This window comes from Wolffia australiana, chromosome 10, assembly GCF_029677425.1.
Source record: "Wolffia australiana isolate 7733 chromosome 10, ASM2967742v1".
Lineage (NCBI taxonomy): Eukaryota > Viridiplantae > Streptophyta > Magnoliopsida > Alismatales > Araceae > Wolffia > Wolffia australiana.
Genome location: NC_135844.1, coordinates 7,433,784 through 7,454,248, shown reverse-complemented (window position 1 = coordinate 7,454,248; position 20,465 = coordinate 7,433,784). Strand labels below are relative to the sequence as shown.

At 40.0% G+C, this 20,465-nt stretch overlaps 1 protein-coding gene across 1 annotated transcript; it reads left to right on the top strand.

Annotated features, from left to right (window-relative positions):
- Positions 1-7,182: 7,182 nt before the first annotated feature.
- LOC144708929 (putative bifunctional riboflavin biosynthesis protein RIBA 1, chloroplastic) lies at positions 7,183-14,009 on the top strand. The gene is made up of 7 exons (XM_078582379.1): positions 7,183-7,452; positions 8,277-8,574; positions 8,663-8,881; positions 9,631-9,956; positions 10,038-10,167; positions 11,236-11,532; positions 13,654-14,009. The coding sequence occupies exons 1-7, from the start codon at positions 7,382-7,384 to the stop codon at positions 13,891-13,893; spliced, it is 1,581 nt and encodes a 526-aa protein (XP_078438505.1). The 5' UTR covers positions 7,183-7,381; the 3' UTR covers positions 13,894-14,009.
- Positions 14,010-20,465: the final 6,456 nt, after the last annotated feature.

Sequence of the window (20,465 nt, the reverse complement as noted above, 5' to 3'; positions counted from 1 at the left end):
CAGGCCGTTGCCTGCACAGACTGCCCACCGCGCAGGCTGCCCGCCCGCGCACCCAGCCCGTCGCGTAGTCTGGCCGCCCGCACAAGGTTTCCCGCCACCCACACGGGTCACTGCCCGCGCAGGCATGCCGCCCGAGCAGGACGTCCCCCGCGCAAGGTCGCCCGCCACCCACGCGGACCACCGCCCGCGCAGGCCGTCCGCTATGCAAGGCCGCCTGCCACCCACGCGAGCCACCGCCTGCGGAGGCTGTCCCCCCCGCAAGGTCCCCCCCGCCACCCGCGCAGGCAAGCCGCCCGCGCAGGTCATCCCCCGCGCAAGGCCGCCCGCCACCCACGCGGGCCACCGCCCGCGCAAGCAAGCCACCTGCCCAAGCTGCCCGCCCGCGCGCCGGCTGTCCACCCACGCAAATTGCCACCTGCGCAGGCCGCCGCCCACTCCGACATCCACACCCTCACGCTCGTCTGACAGCCTTACTCCGTACTTATCATTGACGTTCAAGAATTACCCGCAACCTCATCACGCACTATCGAGTGCTGAGGTACTACTACACTCTTTGGTGTCCAGTGTTCGTTGTCCAGTATTCTTCGAGTGTTTGTCTATCGTAGTCAGATTTGTCTTGGATTTTGAATCTTCTAGAAAATAGACTGAATAGATTTGAATCTTCTAACAATCGACCGTTCAATTTTTTTGATTTTGGTGCTTGGCATCACCGCAGTGGTTGAAGACAGTACTCCCACCCTCGACGAGGAAAGGGGTTGCACCATCACTATTTTCATCAGATTTAAATCTTTCAGATTCGATGGTGTGATTTGTGGTCTGGTTTATCCTACCCATTCCCTAGTCGTCCTAGTATCCAGCTCCCATCGTCATCCTACTCCCGTCTCCCCTAATCATCCTGCATCATTAGCAGCAAGGAAAGAGACAGAGAAGTTGATGGAGAAAATTCATTCTTTCACCATAATGAAGGAAGAGATTATGTTGTTGGCAGTTGAGGGGGAGATGAGAGAATAAGTCATGCGAGAGCTGGAAGCTGATAAGAGCATCTTAGAGACAGAAGTTGAGACTGCAATATTTGACGAGTCAAAGATTTGAAGAGTAATGCAAAATTGATGAATGTGGAATGATACATTGTTTTGAAGGAACAAGAAGAAAGTCAGAAAAATGAAGGTAATGTAAAGATACTATCAATGCATGAGGTTTAAATTTTGATACATTAAAATAGCACACCATAGAAATATAATCATCATCCTGGTGACTTGAAGACTATCTTACGTCGTCGTCATCCTGGTATCATCATCTTCATCCTAGTGGCCCCAGCGATGAGTCTCAGGCTGGTGATGATGTGCAGTTTACGTCATTATCATCATCATCTTCATCATCGTCATTGTCTGCAACATGAAGAAAATTAAATGTTACACAGGGGGGAATGATGATTGATACTGAGATAGCAATTCAAAGATAGAGAGGTATAAAGGGGCTCGTGTTCAAACCGTGCCAGAAAGAAATCTCCATAGAGAAAAACTTATATAACTTATCAACGACGGTTGAGAATCAAGCCTCCCTCGAGGAAAGATGTTGCAGTAATGGTCTTAAGTAACGTTACATATAACATAAAAAATTGAAAATTAATTAAAAAACTAATAACCTCAGCCGTGTTTTCGGATAAAAGAAACGTCGATGACGTTGCCGGATTGGGTTGTAGGGCGCATCCAATAGTGTAATGCACACAACATCTCAATGCTCTCGACGTCCAGGCTCAGTCGTTGAGGCGTGACAACATTACCTCCGACTGAAAAGAGTCACTCTGATGGTGTACTTGTCACTGGCACGGAGAGGTACACCATGGACATTTTTGCAAGATGTGGATAAGCACGAACACCGGTTACCATCCACCATTTAAGACGGCTTTCACTTTCTTGAGTAAGGGGCTCGTTGAGGTAGGCATCCAACTCCTGCTCGGATCTTGCTTTTGGCTTGGATTTAATGCTAGCTTTGGCCTCTTTTATTGTCTTTGCAATTGCAGGAGTAAGCTCCAGGCCACCTCCAGCCTCATCGAGCTCAATTTGATCGAGATGCTCATCAGTACTTAGTGAAGTATGTAGCCAAGATTGTAGGTACACAACAGAGTTTTCAAGGGTTCGAGGATCTATGAGAGTCATTTTTGTTGATGGGTCAAGAAGCGTAGCTGCTGCAATGTATTCATTGCGGCATATGATACTCTCATATTTGCCAAATTTAATCTTTAAGGCCACGCATGTGTCCCGGATAGATTTCCTCTGTATTTTTGGTAACATGTCCATAACTGCAAATATACCATCCCTGTCAAATCGGTCCACGACATCGTTGAGGTGTCTTGATACATTCTTGATCACGACGAGCACCATCGTTGCAGTAAGAACCTTGGAACTACTTATGAAGTTTGATACTTCGAGAAAGACTTCTAAGATTTTGCAAAAATCTTCCAACATTAGCCACTCGTCTACCTCTAAGCTTTAATTCTCCGTGCTCGTCAAAATGAGCACACACGCCATGTGATCGAGAACCTCTCCCTTATCTATGGCACCTCACAGCATAATGTACGTCGAGTTCCACCTTGTCAGGCAGTCCATTAGCACCTTATTGTCATTTGGCATCGCAAAATTCTTACATATCTCCAGGTAGTCTACCCTCCTTTGGGAGGAGCGAGAAATAGCCTTCACTAGTTCATGAACTCGGGCCACTGCCTCCCCCAGGGAGGTACAAGTACGTTCATACGATGTGTCAATGGGATCTCAGACTTCGTCAAACATAGACATCTCTATTTCCTTGGGTGTCTCACATAGGCTTCTTAAACCCGCCTGCACGATCAGGTTCAAGACATGTGCAACACATGGCACATGTCGATCACTACTGAAATCTAGATTCGTAGCACGCAAGCTTATTGCTAGAAAGTGCATCATAGTAGTGTTGTTAGTAGCGTTTTCGGTGGTGACTGTAGAAATATGCATGTTTTTCAACAATGAGATACATATTCTAAAATAATTATCAGTAATAACAAGTTGATATTGGAATGTTTATCACACCTTCTACGACCTCAACCATGAGTCCGCTCATCGTCTCCGCGTTTGTGCTTGTCTTTGATATGACGTAGGCCAAGCACCTGCTCTTGAAGCTTCCATTCTGCATCGACCCAATGGCCGGTTACTCCTAACATCGATTGGCCATTTGTAGTCCATGTGTCTACCGTGAGGGCCACACGGTGGACGTCATTAAACCTATTCACTAAGGCTGATTTTAGTTGGGTGTACACTGTCCAACCAGTCTCCTTAATAGTCTATCGTCCATACATCTTTATGTTGGACTGAGCTCTAAATCTCTGTGCCCTTTGGAATCGCTCGGTATCGACAAAGGACCAAGGCAACGCACTACGGGCAATAAGCCGTAGAATTTCTTGCCTCTTCACCTCCAGAGTTAGTCTAGTGAAATATTGCTTCGTCTATGAAAAATTCAAAAACACCTCTGCAACAGAACGTTGCGAAGAAGGTATACCTTTCAGTTTGTCTTGTATATTTTGATGAACTGTTAACAAATGTCGCCAAAAAATATTTGTGCTCCCATCTTTAGGCCATTGTAGATAGCGTCTAACTGTAGGGTTGATAGCACGACAAAGTTCATGTATGTACTTTGAGTCTTCTGTTTTCGTGAAGTACTCGAATATTTTTGCTCTATGTGTCTTCCTCAAATTTTGACTCCGACATTGACGGACGTTCCTAACCTCAGCCTCAGCCCCCACCGCCGGCTCAACGTCATTTGTCTGTTGTGGGAAATTGTAAGCACTAGACTCCATAGTATGCATTAACTTTTGAGGATATACTTTTTCTTGGAAAAATGTCCAAAATTATCTGAAAAATAACAAAAAACTCTGCTGTGTATTTAAAATGACAAACATCTACACCAAATATAAAGAACAAAACCACATCATTTCGGCATAGATAAGCTCAACTAACATCTATAGAAACACCATCTATACGCACCTACACCAAAGTATTAATATCGACAGTTACACCAAAGCAGATCACCACAACAATCAAAATAACATCAACAGCTACACCTTATATAAATAACGACAACATACCAACACATTTACAGCTACACAACACAAACAACTATACAAAACCAAAGAATGTAGGAGCATATCAACTAACCTATCAGACTAATATCAACAGCTACTCCCAACATAAACAACTACTTCCAACATATTTATTCTATAAACGATAGCAGATCTGAGGAAATTTACAAACACATTCATTCAGAGAAATCTATCAACTTTATTTTTCCATAATCTTCAGCTTTAGAAGACAGACCAATATTTGTTTTCAATAATGATCTTGTGACCTGGCTTATCTATTCCAAATAGACCAAAGATATGAAAAGTAAATGGAATTGATTCGAGAGGTGCATAAAACATTACGTAGTTCCAACATCAACAGCTACAGAAAATTGATGAGCAACTAGCAATACCAAATAATTTCGGACCAGATTAACTAAACTATCAGAACATCATCTACAACTACAGACAACATAAACAGCTATACAAAACCAGAACAATACCTGTTGGGTATTCAAATTGTCAAACTCATATCTAAATTGATATAATCTCAAATCACCGCGCCCAATCAAAGATCCATCGAGCAAATATCCAGCAATCACCTGCATATAATTAAAATCTTAATCAATGTACATGATGTACAGAAAATACAAGCACAAGGCATGAGATGATTATACAGTCATGTACCAGCGTAACATCTCATCATAAATCTAAATTCTAATGGAGATGACTAGACACTAATTTGATGTATGCATGCCCAAACACCTTTCCGGGGTCAATATCTTCATCTTGTTTGAACAAAATGAAGGGAAGAAAATAAAAAAAACAAATATAGAGTTTAGACTCAATGCCGATAGATGATACCTGGGAAGAAAATGAAACACAAAATCTGCAACCTGATTCATCCAGATTCACGGATTCTTCACGAATTCATCTGGCATTACGAGAATGTGGCATTCAACACAGCAAGATCTGCAGGCCCAGGAAGAGTAAGAGAGCTGAGAGAAAGAGAAAGGGAGAGATGAGACGACCGCAGAGAGGGGGAGAGATGTGTCAGTGGGGTGGGGTGGGGGGAGAGAAGGGACAAACAGAGAGAGGGAGAGGGGCGAGATACGGAGGAGGAGAGGGAGCAAGGCGACAATCGCGAAGGAGAAGAGAGAACTTAGAGCAGTGACAGATGTCAGGGGGGGGAAGAAGAGCGCTGAAGGGTTCCAAGAAGAGTGGGATGGAAAACTGAAGAGCGCTATAGGATTCAGAGTTCGTGAGTAACTGAGGGGGGAGGGGTGTTTTTAATGAGAAGCAGGGGGGTTTGTTTTCGTTTTCTGTCACCAAAGCGTCCATTCTGTTCCGTTTACGTCAAAAGATGAATGACAGAACGGACGAATGACAAAAATGACAAAAATTTTCATGAAAAACGGATACCGAAACGAATTCTGTTCTAATACGTTCCGTCCGTTCAATTTCTCTTTCGTTTCTGTCCTCCAGCTCTAAGAGAGAGAAGGAGAGGGTGACAGTGTGAGTGAAAGGGAGATATGTGGATGGACTAAGGGAGTGAGGGGGAAAAGGAGAGAGAAATAGAGAGAGAGAGAGAGAGAGAGAGAGAGAGACTGTGGGTATCTGGACATATTCACAAAATTAGCTGTCAATCACCCACCGGACATGAGACCTACCCAAGACCATTAAAAGAACCAATCAAGAGCCAATTTTAGTCTATGTGTTTTGAAGGGTGGGATTCAAAATATCAAATAGCTACTCCAAAATTTTAATCATAAATCTTAATGCCATTATAAAGTCCATCAAAATTGATACTTAAAAAATCTAGAAGAAATGACAAGTTTCTTTTTCAAGAATTTGATATTGCAGTGAAAATGGATTTGAAATTGTTATTTACATGGAAATTTTGAGATTAACTGATATTTCACTTAGATTGAAAGAAATTTTGGAACCATTATTTATTTTAAAAATATACTGGTATTGAATGAAGTAGGGAGAAAATAATTAGAATCAGTAATTTTGGTATATATATAATTTATTTCAAACTATATGCCCAATTATACAGCAAAATTGCAAGTGGGTGGCACATTGAGCGCACTAGGGTCTATCCCTAGATAAATTTTCAGCTGTATTTTTTTAAACAAATTGGAAATATTTGAAATTTTGATCAAGTAACAACGTGTATAAGAATAAAGTGAGAGGATAATTGAAACGTATGTTAATCAGTAAATCATATGCACTTTAATGTAATAAAAACAAAAAAACTGAAAATATGATAAATAAAAGAATAAACACGCAAACACCTTCAAGTCCACCTCATCCGGCATTGACCACGATAGAGCGAGAGGGTAAAAAGAGAGGAAAAAATATGTGGAGAAGGGGGGTTGAGAGTGAGAGGGATAGAGAGCAAGGTGGTCAGAGGGTGAGATATCAAAAGAGATATCAAGAGAGGGAGAGGGAAAATACATAGATTTAGAAAGTGAGAGTGAAAGTGAGATAGGTGGATTGATAGAGGGAGTAACATGGACATATGTATGTATATATATATAAGAGGCAACAAGAAGTCTAAGAGAGTGGGAGGATAGGGTAAATACTTAATAATATATATCTTCTTTAAAATAAAGTCAGTTAGGTGGTTCAGATTCTGTCACCTGTTAATTTCTCTGTGATGGACGAATGACTGAACTGGACTGATGACGACGATGACGAAATGTGGACTGATGGACGACGGTTCAGTACTGTCCCCTCAGACTTTCAGACGTATCAAAATGTGCCACGTGTCCTTCTAGGCAAAAGACCTTGCCACGTAGTCAGAATGACTACATCAGGGATGATGACATGGCCGGGGGCCCCACGCAGCCTTATCCGTTATTTCCTCCTTTTTAACGGCTCCCCGCGTCTCATCGAGTCAAAGCAGCCGACGAATGCGCCACGACACCCTCGCCAGTTGGCTATCCTCCCTCGACAAAGGGTCCAATAGGATGTCTCCACGTCATCAAAGCATGGCCTTCGCGGAATGTGGGTCCCACAGTCTCTTATCCTCCTCTTAGCAGCCCCCTTTTCTTCTTCTTCACTCATTCTCTCTCTCTCTCTCCCTCTCTCTCTCTCTCTGTATATATATCTCTATCTATCTCTCTACGAGAACAAACGAGCTGGAGAGCGATCATCGGATCGTCGCCATGGAAATCTGGCATGCCGATTGCAGAGAATTGAGGAGTTGGTGAGAAAAGTACAGTAGATTGTGAGATTGTTCGTGGATTTCTGGAGATTTGAGGGAGAGGAGACGGAGAATTGTTCAATATGTCTCCAGCTGCTTCATCCTCTTTCTGCAACTTATCCTGCTCCGTTGCCGGAGATCTCTTCTTTTCGCGGTTAGTACCTGGTTACGCGAGCTGTTTTCGCTGATTGCAGAGTGTTTGTTGGCGAATTTTTCAGATTTTATCGTTTGAATTCCGCTAATTAGTCTGGGGATCGGATCTCTTAATCGGTTTCTGTCTCTCAATTTTTGCGACTGCAAAGTTTGTCGGCGAATTTTTTGGATCTTCTGATCCGAGTTCCGCTAATTTCGTGTGCGATCGGATCTCCTACGTCGTGCTGTCAGCGTTGCTTGTGGCTTCTGTCTTTCTGTTTTTTCTGACTGCTAAGTGTTTGTCGGCGAATTTCGTTGATCGTCTCGTTCGAATTCCGTTAATTTGGCAGGATTTCTGTTATTGTGGATACTTTCTCTCTTTTAACACTGATTTCAGAGTCTTTGTTGGCGACTTTTTAAAATATTTTTGATCTAGTTCACCAAATTTTGCTTGAGATATATAGTTCTTGAGTTCAGTCTCGCCTATGGCCTCTAAATCTCTTTTTTGATGATTTCAGAATTTTTGTTGACAATTCTCGCAGATCTCATCGTTCTGAATTCCCCTAATTTGACAGATCTCTTCCTCTCAGATCTCACTGTTTGTTGGCAATTTTTCTAGATATTATGCTCGAATTCTCCCAAATCTGGCATGATTCCTCTTGTTTTCGCCGGCAAATTCTTTAGATGTTATCGTTCTTGATTCCCCTAATTTGGAAGGATATCTCTTCCTCTCACCGTCAGCGTTGCTCATGGCTACTTTCTCTATCTTTTTCTGCCTACTGCAGAATCTTTTTAGAGCAAATATCCTGGATCTCATCTTTCTTCATTGTCTTAAATTGTCTCCAGAGGAAGTCGCCGAAGATTCCGACGATTCGCCGGGTCTCAGCGCTTAAATTCTTCTAGTTTTCCGTCCAAGAAGAAGCATGGATCGGACTGGATCGCTCTGATTAATCACAGAAACTCAGACATTTCAAATTCTCCTTGGATCCAATCCAAGATCAACGTCCAAGGAACTGATGCAGGCGATCTGGAGCTGATTGACGATGGTTTTTCCTCCGACAACGACGAAGAACTCGACTTTGATTATCCCTCTCTAGGGTTCTCCTCCATTCCTGAGGCCATTGAAGATATCCGCCGCGGCAAGGTCTCTTCCCTTCATCTTCCAGTTTCCTCTTTTCTTGTTCTTGGCCATTGCAAAACTCTTGAGTGTGTAGTTGTTGGCTGATTTGCAGTTTGTCGTGGTGGTCGACGACGAGGATAGGGAAAACAAGGGAGATTTGATAATGGCGGCATCCATGGCGACTCCTGACGCAATGGCCTTCGCGGTGAGACATGGCACGGGAATAGTCTGTGTGGCCATGAAAGGAGAAGATCTTGAGAGGTTACAGCTACCTCTAATGGTGTCCAAGGAGAAGGAAGAAGATCACTCCACGGCTTTCACCATCTCTGTGGTCTGTAATCTCTCTAACCATCTCCCTAATTATTATCATTAATGTTGTTATTATTGTTGTGGGATTCGATCTGATTGATCAAAATATCGATCAGATCGGCAATCCGACGCAGTCTTTGATCTACTCATTATCAATGCCCATGAGATCAATCAGATAAAATAGACATCCATGATGAAATGACCATCGGGCGATCAACGGTGATCCAATACGATCATAAGATCGGATCTCCGTTCCCTAATTATTATTATTATTATTATTATCGTGCCCGTTGCCGCCCTGCTGTTCTTGACAATAAGGAAATTTAGATAAAAGATGGTTCAGATCGGTCGGATGAAACATCGATCGGGTTGATATCCATGATAGAATGACTGTGGAGAGCTGATCAGGCCACTTAATCAATGACCTTCGGGCAATCAATGTTGATCCAATACGATCAAAAGATCGGATCTCCGTTCCCTAATTGTTATTATTATTATTATTGTGCCCGTTGCCCTGCTGTTCTTGACAATAAGGAAATTTGATAAAAGATGGTTCAGATCGATCGGATGAAACATCGATCGGGTTGATATCCATGATAGAATGACTGTAGAGAGCGGATCAGCCCACTTAATCAATGACCTTCGGGCAATCAATGTTGACCCAATACGATCATAAGATCGGATGTTAGTTCCCTAGTTATTATTATTATTAATATACCCGTTGCCCAGCTGTTCTTGACAATGAGGAAATTATCTGAAATTTTATTTCAGGATGCAAAGGAAGGGACAACGACAGGAGTATCGGCCGTGGACAGGGCAAAGACGGTTCTCGCTCTATCATCTTCTTCCTCACGACCTGAGGATTTCAATCGACCTGGTCACATCTTCCCGATCAGGTACAGAGAAGGAGGGGTATTGAAGAGAGCAGGGCACACCGAAGCGGCCATTGATCTCGCAGTCTTGGCCGGGCTTCCCTCGGCGGCTGTTCTATGTGGGATTGTGGATAAGGACGATGGGTCTGTGGCGAAACTCCCCAAATTGCTTGAATTTGCGCAGCAGGAAGGTCTGAAGATCATCTCCATGGAAGATCTTATCAGGTTTGAACTGATCTTTTCATATCTTTGTGTAAATTTCGACCGAGCCCAAGTTCAAAATCTTGTTTTTTCTCTTCCTCTCAGATACAGGAGAAAAAGAACGAAGCTGGTGGAGCGTTCTTCTGATGCGAGGTTACCATTGGAGTGGGGCAACTTTCAGGCCCATTGTTATAGGTCACTGCTTGACGGGATCGAGCACATCGCTATGGTGAAGGTAAGCCTCTCTAAAATATTAAAATAAAATAAAAGGTAGACCAAGCGAAACTCAGATCTCAATCAAGAGCTCAAATTCCTCCTGGCCTATCCGTTTTTTCAGAATTTCACAAATTGACGTCCCTCTATCTTCAGACCCTCTATCCAAGTTAAATTTCACAAATGATCGCGATCACATCTGATCTGATCCGATTGGAAGATTAGATCAACTAAACGGCCTTGATCATGACTGATAAATCCGATCTGATCTGATTGCAAGATTAGATCAACTAAACGACCTTGATCATGATTGATTCATCCGATTTGATCAGATTAGAAGATTAGATCAACTAAACGGCCTTGATCATGACTGATTCATCCGATCTGATCTGATTGGAAGATTAGATCAACTAAACGGCCTTGATCATGATTGATTCATCCGATCCGATCCGATTAGAAGAATAGATCAACTAAACGGCCTTGATCATGACTGATTCATCCGATCTGATTGGAAGATTAGATCAACTAAACGGCCTTGATCATGATTGATTCATCCGATCCGATCCGATTAGAAGAATAGATCAACTAAACGGCCTTGATCATGACTGATTCATCCGATCTGATTGGAAGATTAGATCAACTAAACGGCCTTGATCATGATCAGTTCATCTGATCTGATCTGATTGGAAGATTTGATCAACTAAACGGCCTTGATCATGACTGATTCATCTGATCAGATCTGATTGGAATATTAGACCAACTAAACGGCCTTGATCACACTGATTCATCCGATCTGATCTTGACTAAACGGCCTTGATCATGACTGATTCGTTTGCCACATCTAGTTGATCCGCATCTCATGATTCATCCAACCGATGATCGATCAAAACTTGATGGATCATGCCAATCAAAAATTTCACTAATCGATATCAGGCCGATCAGGGTGAGTCCCCTAAGCTGAGATCAAGTGCTCGAAATTACCAACGGTTAAACCCGACCACATAAAACACCAAGAAATCCCTTGCTCTCTGCCAATTTCTTAATCTTTTACTCTTAATCTCGCTTAAGCCGTTCCGATTTCTTCTGACAGGGGGATATCAGAGGAGGGGAGGATATCTTGGTGAGGGTACACTCGGAGTGCCTCACGGGAGATATATTCGGATCGGCGAGGTGCGATTGTGGGAAGCAGCTGGCCCTGTCGATGCAGCTGATAGAGAAAGAAGGGAGAGGCGTTCTGGTGTACCTGCGGGGCCACGAAGGCAGGGGAATCGGCCTTGGCCACAAGCTCCGCGCCTACAACCTTCAAGACCGAGGCCGCGACACCGTGGAGGCTAACGAGGATCTCGGCCTTCCCGTTGACTCCCGAGAGTACGGCATCGGCGCCCAGGTCAACGCCTCTTCTCTTTCTTATCCTGTTCCCATCTCTTTGTTTCGCCGTTGATCGTCTTGCTCGATCAGTCCAACTGATCGAGTGGGTCGATCGATCGTCCTAGGTGGCTGTATTCGATCTATTGTGCATGACAGTTAGTGTTTGCCCGTCCCGATACCGATATCGGCTGCTACAGTGTCGATATCCGATAGCGATATCTGTCCCGATTCGGCATCCGTCTCCGTCTCAAGGGGACAGATGCCGGTACCGGACATCGGATGCGGATATCGGTTTTCGATATCCGCATCGAATTATTTATCTCTCTCTTTCACTCGTTCCTTCTCTCTCTCTTGCACTCGTTCTCGCTCTCTCTCTCTTTCGCACTCGTTCTCGCTCTCTCTCTCTCGCACTCGTTCTCGCTCTCCCTCCCTCTCTAGCTTTTCATGCCTCTCTCGCTCTAAAAATATGAGAAGAACATTCAAGCCGCGTTTCTCTCTCCTAAAATTTTAGTCCGCTGGCAATCTGGCATCTCACATATCGCAGAGGCATAGCTATTATTTTAATGATTAATATATGTAGACCTCATTTAATATATACTAATAAAAGTTTCTAAAATCTCCCATGTGGGATAACTGGATTCAGAGTTTACGTTAACTTTGAATCCTGTTATCCCATATGGAAGAAAAAAAAAATGCACACTATATAATAAGGGGCATTGATAATATATCATAATAAATTATTGTGGTCGACATCCGGTTTTTCGATATTCGATATGGGTTTTTCGATATCCGGATATCGGTTTTCCGATATCCGGTATCCAATACCGTCTTCGTCCTCACTCCCCCGATATCGGGTACCGATATCCGTCTACCCCTGATAGACGGTTATCGCCCGATCCGATATCCGATATCCGGAACCGTCCCATTTTTTCCGGATATCGGATATCGGATATCGGTTGTCCGATACCTGATATCGGACGGATATCGGGACGGGCGAACCCTAATGACAGTCCAGGACTGGGACGAAGGACGGGACGGGACGAAGATTGTCGCGTCCTATGTCCCAGTTTTTAGAGCTCCGTCTGAATCGTCCCGTCCAGAGTTCATACATCCCCAATAGTTTCTTCCATGTTGCTTCCCGTCCCGTCCAAGATATTCTCGTCCTGTCCGATGTCCAGGACGAAGCAGTGCATCGTCATTAGGCCACTCGGAATTTGACATGTAGCACGTCCAAGGCCCTGTATAGGACGGTTAGTTTGTCCATGGTAAAAAAAAATCATTCCATCTGGAGACTGGCGGAGAATATTATGTCCCGTCATTCATCCAGACTTTTGAACGGGACGACTTTTTCACCCACAGATGAAATAACCATCCCGTCGGTGTTTGTGCACTATAATTCGATCATTGATTGTCTATCAGGTCTAGTTTTTTTATCCGGAGGATTAATTAAATAGCTTTTAGTGCATGGAAAGGAACATAGTTTTTTCGTCCCAGGATGAAAAAGCCGTCCCATTGATTGTAATTCATCCCATCTGCATGTGTTGGACGAGATGAATGTACTGAATTTCCATTTTATTATTTTTTTCTCAAATAGTAGAACCACTATGTTGCCGATCTCAGATGGCATCGGGATGCCAAGGGCATGGTTTTTCTTTGGAAGGGTTCCCATATTAAACATATCCAAAGGGGACTCGGTTCTCAGATGGGACCGTTTCAGAGGACCCAAAAAAAGGGATGTGGGATGGGATGAAAACCATCACAAACGGTCCAACCGTCCCCGTCTGGAATCTTGGTTCTTCCCAGAACTTAGACTACTTTAAACCATGGATTATACCGATCCAATTTCTTCTTTTAAACATTCGTAGAAATGCCAAAATTAGTCCAAATAAAAACATCAATGGAAATGTTATTTATTTTTTGTTTCATATACATATAATAAACTAACTATATCTGAAATGATGTATAAGCACAAAAATAATGACAATTTTGTGTTGATCTTGAGGAAGAGAGAATAATAGTGCATTATGTCCGTGACTCTATCCTTAGATATATTAATGATGCAAAAAGTCAACACCTTGAGAGACACAGCCAGTTTGGTAATTTGGGGTTGACTTTGGGGGACTGTTGTATGGTGGTGCAGATATTGCAGGACCTGGGGGTGAGGAAGATGAGGCTGATGACGAACAATCCATCGAAGTTTATTGGGCTGAAGGGGTATGGGCTGAGTGTAGTGGGCCGGGTCCCTCTCCTGACACCCATTACTTCAGAAAACAGGAGGTATTTGGAGGCAAAGCGCGCCAAGATGGGTCATGTTTACGGAACCCATTTTGATCAACGACTCAAGGACGACAAGGCCGACCCCAACGGGGCCTCTCCCTAACAGAATTCCATATTATGTCATCTCTCTCGCACTCTTCGTCTTCATTTGCCTATTTTTCTGCTCTGTAAATCATGAATTAAATGATCTCTCCGATTTCGGAGTCACCGTATTTCTCTTGACAGGTCCATAGAAATGTGAGTAAATAGTGCCACATTTTACACATGGAAGTGTTGAAGTGTGATTTCATGCTGGGAAGGCAAGTTAGTTACTTATACATTTGTTTTTGCTTTTTCACATTTTCATTCTCATCATAAAAATGTTGAAACATAATGCTTCTATAATTAAAAGAAAGGGGGTTGTTTGACAGAAATTATTATCTTTTCCAGTAATAATTTCCAAAAGTAGTTTTTCTTTGGTACTCCCGAGAGGCGAATCTTGATAAAACGACAAGGCTACCCTTTTCTTGCAATATTTACAAGTTCGGTGTTACCCTTTTCATACTAGAATGCAATTGAAAGTGGCTCCATCTAGGGTGTGGTTAGGGGGGAAGAGTCAGGAATTTGGGGAAGGAATCAACTTTGCACTAGAAGCCTGACATATCTCCTCTTGGTATACCTTCTAGGGGACACAATTTTAATTTAATTATGTTGGTTTATCTTGGCACTTCTCTTTTGGGATACACTGGAGCTAAGCAACTGAAATAAAAGAATTAATGACAAACTCAGACCTCATAACATACAATGGACAACGTGAACTGGCAAAGCCCAACTCCAAACCAAATTTTAATTTAATTATGTTGGTTTGTCTTGGAACTTCTCTTTTGGGATACACTGGAGCTAAGCAGGTGAAATAAAAAGATTAATGACAAACTCCGGCCTCATAACAGACAATGGACAAAGCGAACTGGCAAAGCCCAACTCCAAACCAAATTCCCTTTCTTGTCTTTTACTTGACTGCAACTCTATTCCAAACTTGAGCTATGCCGTCCACTTTATGTTCTGTTAGAAACAGGATTCTAGATTCTAATGGCATGTACCTTTTCTGAAATAGTCTTCCAAAGCTTCTATCAACAGACGTACAACTTTTCCCTAAAAGCAAGAGATGTAGTCATGTTTTTTAACCAGTTTCTCCTTGCCCAAGCGGCATATGAACCGGGAATTAACAGCTATGGCAAACCAGAATTTGGATTATTATACATCATTGTAATCCTCTAATTTATACTATTATAATTATAAAACTGACTAAAATGAAAGAGTACTAGCTGAAAACTTTTTAAATAAATCAAATATTTATTTATTTTATTTTTAATAGGTATTAAAAAAATCATACAGTTTAACAATTTTTTAGAGAAAAAAAATCAATTCAGATAAGTTCAAGTACCCTTTTTGAGTGCTCCAATGGTGAAATTCACTGGTGGTTTCTATGAACAGTGCAGAATTTGCGGTGGCACCATGCCGTTGGGCGGCAAAAGGGGTGGTAACAAGGAGTGGAAAAAAATGTTGCAACTTTTGATGAACAAACTTCTTGTGTATTGGGCCTCTTTTATGATATGGGTGATAACTTGAAAATTATAATATTAAATTGATGTATATTACATTATTTTTATGTGTTTTAATGGCCATATTTGCATGTTATCATATATATATATGTATGTGTGTGTGTGGATATAAATGATTTGCACTGTGATTTTTATGATTGTTTTCAATTTTTAGTATCTTTTACATGGTATTTGACCTTTTTGCATTGAATAAATATTTTTCACAGGGCTTAGAATACTTGGCTAAAGGTTGGTAAGTGTTTTACTAATTTTCTGGATTTTCCCCATATTTATTTATAAATTTCTGACAATATTTAGCCAAGAAATAATTTTACAAATTTAAAGAATACATATTTTATTTATTTGGCATTTTCGAAAGGATTTTATAACATATATATATATATATATCATGTGGCATCCACGTCATTCACCCAAAATTTGGGCGAATAAGTGGATGCATTAAAAAATAAGAGCATTATTGGCTCATTATTTCATCGCAATGCGCGATGCCATAATGAGCAAATTATTTCTTAAAAGGGACCAACGTGGCACGGGCGAGAAGATAAATGTAGCATCTGTTTTTTAGTTAACTTTTTTGTGCAATAAATGCACAAGGAGAACTGATCTCCGTGTGCATTTATTGAACAATGATATACCTCGTACGACAGTCGTGTAGCCGTGTGCATTAAATGCACACGGGAATTGACACACATACATTTATAGAAAAAGGAAGATTCGCATGTATTTAATACACGCGGCAATCAATTCGACGTATGCATTAAATGCACACGAAAATCGAAAGCCGCATGTAATAATTTCTAACAAAAAAAGTACATTTTGTCTTTTGCGACTTTTTTAAAAAAACAGGGCGACGTGGCGCATTCTCCTCCGCGTAAATGAAGCATCATTTTTCCAATGATTGTGACCTGTAGAAGTGCTCAAACACGTGTTAGAACGAGATCCAAGGTGACGAAAATAACATAAAAGAGGCATCATTCAATAAGAAAAATCCATTTTCTTAAATAATAAAATGATCCAACGGTTGAGGTTAAACGCCAGTATAATGGCGATATCTTGAGATTTAGCAGTCCGATTGAGCTGAAATTTTGAGGGCATGTTTGTCTTTTTCCCCTCTACGATCCATATGGTTTTCTTTTTAAATAGAGGTTGGGAAGAAGGCGAAATTTACTTTTTGAAGCTCTCCCCAAGAATTTGGTCAGGAAGGACACAGGAGTTGTTTTGGAAGTCGACGGATCCTAATTCATCATTGAAATTTGTAAGTTTCTAATTTTTATTTTGAACTTCTTCTTGAAAGATTCTAAAATGTCAGGGCATGGGCAAAATGTACATGCCCTTGAAGTTGATTTAAAATTAAATTAGCTTTGCATTTTGATTTTGATTCGAGATCTGGTTTTTAATATTTAGTTCTACATTGATTTGGATCCATTCTGCAATTTTAGATTTTTAGATTAGGGTCGAATTTCTCTTTTTCTCCAAATTCTTCTACTTTATCTCTCTAGGTTAGATCTCCTATTTTTTCTCTCTAGATTTCAAAATTGATTGTTTAGAAATTCAATTAAACATATAAAACACCTAAATCTAAAATTTCATAAAAAAATCATACATCTTCAAGTCCAATTTGAAAACCCCCTTTTGTGCTTACTAATTCCCAATTTTAAACATATAAAAATTGTCTTATAAAAATTATGTTGATGGGGAAATTGGTAATCCGAATTAATCTGATCTTATAATCAAAATTATCCTATCCAAGTGTCTTGATCGAAAATATTAAAATCAAAATTAGGTTTCTACTTAATTTTGATTAATTATAAATATAATTAAACATATATTAAGGTTTATTAAATGCAAAATTAATTTATTCTTGTATTAATTAATTTGAAATTGTATAAAAATTATTGCTTAGTGCCTCTTTGTGGTTCAACCCGTTGCTTGCTCTATTTATACTATTTAGTGAGTAAGGTTTATTATAAATTTTATTGCATAAGTCTAAAAGCCCAAACAATGACGTAATTACACATCAATTTTAAACTTATCAATGGGACATGTCATGTTTTTCTTGTTATGGCCTAGAAGTGGCTTGGGCTTCTATTTTTTCTCCCATTTGACTCCAAAAATCGCCATTCCATTCACTTAAGCCTTGTTTTTTCAAATAAAATCCAAGAAGATGCGAGGAAAACCACTTTACTTAGAGTCAAACAGGATTAATCTCATAAATCAATAAAACACATAAAAATATAGAGTCTTAATTTTAATCAGGCAAGCTACCTCTGTCACACACTATTTGGGGACATCACACTACCTCCTTGGAATAGAGTTTGCATTTTAATCGGGCAAGCTGGCTCTGTCCTAGAGAGAATATGCTCTTAATCTCGTCTAAGAAAGGGGGCTCCCAGGTTGAAAACCTTAAGCATACCCAATGAAAGTTGGCACAAAGTTTTGTGATGATTACTCCCACTCCTAGAGGATACTAATTGCTATCGCTGATTATTTGGAAAATTGATGAATCTTACTGTTATACATTTTGACATTGTGCACATTACTGGTGTCCTCAGCCAGTTTATGTAGGCACTCCTCCAGTCCCACTAGAACAGGGAACTATGAGTCCTGGCCCATATTAAATGTACTCCAAGCAAGGTAATTCTCTAAAAACACCGTGATCATATAAGAGTGGAAATGTATTCTAACTCTACAAATGTTAAAGACAAGGGTGACAACAAATCAATCATTATATCTTGTACTTATGTCGGGGTTACCTCATTACTTGGTGACGTTAGAAGCAGAAGTTAGTCTCTTGGTCTAGTGTTGAAGCCAAATGTCGTATAATGGTTGAGACAACTCGTGAGGTGATATGGTTGCACTCTCTCTTGGAAAAATTGGTTATCACTCCGCTAACACCTATGCCTATGCATTATGATTATCAAGCTGCCATCTTAATCGCCAGAAATCCTTCATTTCATGAGTGGGCCAAGCATGTTGAGATTCATTCTTCAAGGTGTCATCTCTAGACAACATATTACTTTTTTGAACCAAATCATAGACATCTTTGTCAAGAGCCTTGCCGGGATTTCTTATGATGCTCCGTGCATCAATATGGGCATGTTCAGTCTCTACGCTCTAGCTTGAGGGGGAGTAATAAATAGTCGTTTCTATTCTCTCTCTCTCTCTCTCTATCGCTTCCACTTATACCTACTTATGTACTCTTTGCATATGTAATACACTTTTTTGGGTTTCTTCTTCTGGGTCAATGGTCGACATCCATTATGTTCAGTTACAAATAATAACTTACATAACATAGGGCATTTATGCAACCTTTCATATTACTTATTATTTTCAATTTTATGGAATATGCATGTACCGTGTTAATTTCTACATGTTCATATAATTCATGCATAAACATATAGCTACACATCTTCATATTTTAAAAATAAAATTAACTAAGAACTTATACAATAAATGTTTTTATATGATATCTGACATGAAAATTGATATTGAGGAATTTCTGATGAGTCTATCTGATATTCCCAGATTTTTTGTATTGTTCCAGAAATTTGATATTTATTTCATATATATTTATCAAGTTTTTAAAAGGGTTTATTTACTTAATTGTCTATTTATTATGGTATTTCCTCTGCCATATGTCAGAATTGTCTGAATTTATATATTCACAGAGCTGAATATTGATGATACCCTTTTCATGAATAAATATAAAATGATTAATGAATGAAATGTATACACCTAGTATTCTTGTTTCCTATATTTATTTTTATATTCATTGAGCTATGCTCACTTCACCTTCTCTCCTTGGGAAACATATTTTTTACCCTGATTTGGGGACCCTAATCTCTTATACAAATAGCCTGCAAGGAGTTCGATTGACTTAGATGCTTCCTTGGCAAGCAATGTAGGTTGCATCGATTCTGATCTTCATTGCTATAACAATTAGAATCTGCAGATCATGGGGCATGTAGAATCTGTTAGAAGATATTGTGTGGTTCAATAAGATCCTAACAAGACAAAACAGAAGATATACAACTCTATCAAGCTAGAGCAGATAAATTCTACAGATCGTGGCAAAAGAAGAATATGTCAGACGATTCTATCAGATAATAATTTGTCAGGAATTTTTGCGGGGCTTTTTGTCCTTTTCTGCAGATCCTGTTAGCTTTTAGATTGATCTCCTTCTGGGGCCACCAGTTGGTAGTGGACCTCAGAAAATGGGCTTCTGGGCTACATCACAAGGCTACCTGAAAAAACCATGTTGCATGGGTATGTTACATTTGATGGAAATTCATTATCAGTGTAGCTTCATCTTAATATATAATCATGTATAAAAATGTGACAATAAAGATTAAACAGTTATTGAATAATCTGAAGCGAGTTTAACCGTTTACCATTTCATAACAATTAAATTCATACATATACATATTAATTAACAGTAGCGTACAAACATAAAAATCAATATTCGTCATTCATGGGTATTCATATAATATTTCATATTAATGATGTCAATAAACTAAAATATTAATTACAATTACTATAATAATACACAGGATGAAGTGAGTTTATTTATTAACCATTTCCTACTAACTAAATTCTTATATATTCATTCACAACTCAAAATTTATCATAGATTGGTATTCATGTAGTGTTTCAAATTAACCAATTAGGTCACTAGTGTGACAGAGTTATCTAGAATTAAAACATGCACACAAACATATAACTAAAAATTCATGTAAATTACTATACTTATACCTGGCTCAAAGCCAATTTAATAATTTACCATTTGATGATGTATAAATTCACGTAAATTCAAATTAATTAAAACATGCACACAAACATATGACTAAAAGATTCATCACTGACTGGTGTTCATGCCATTCTTCATATTAAATAAATACGTCAACAAACATACACAACTAATTAGAACTAGTACACTTATACAAGGCATGAAACGATTTCAGTTATTCATCATTCCCCTATAATTAAATTCATGTATATTCATGTGAATTCTTGTGAATTCATATTAAATTCATGTATATTCATATTAATTAACCCACACACACAACAATAAAAC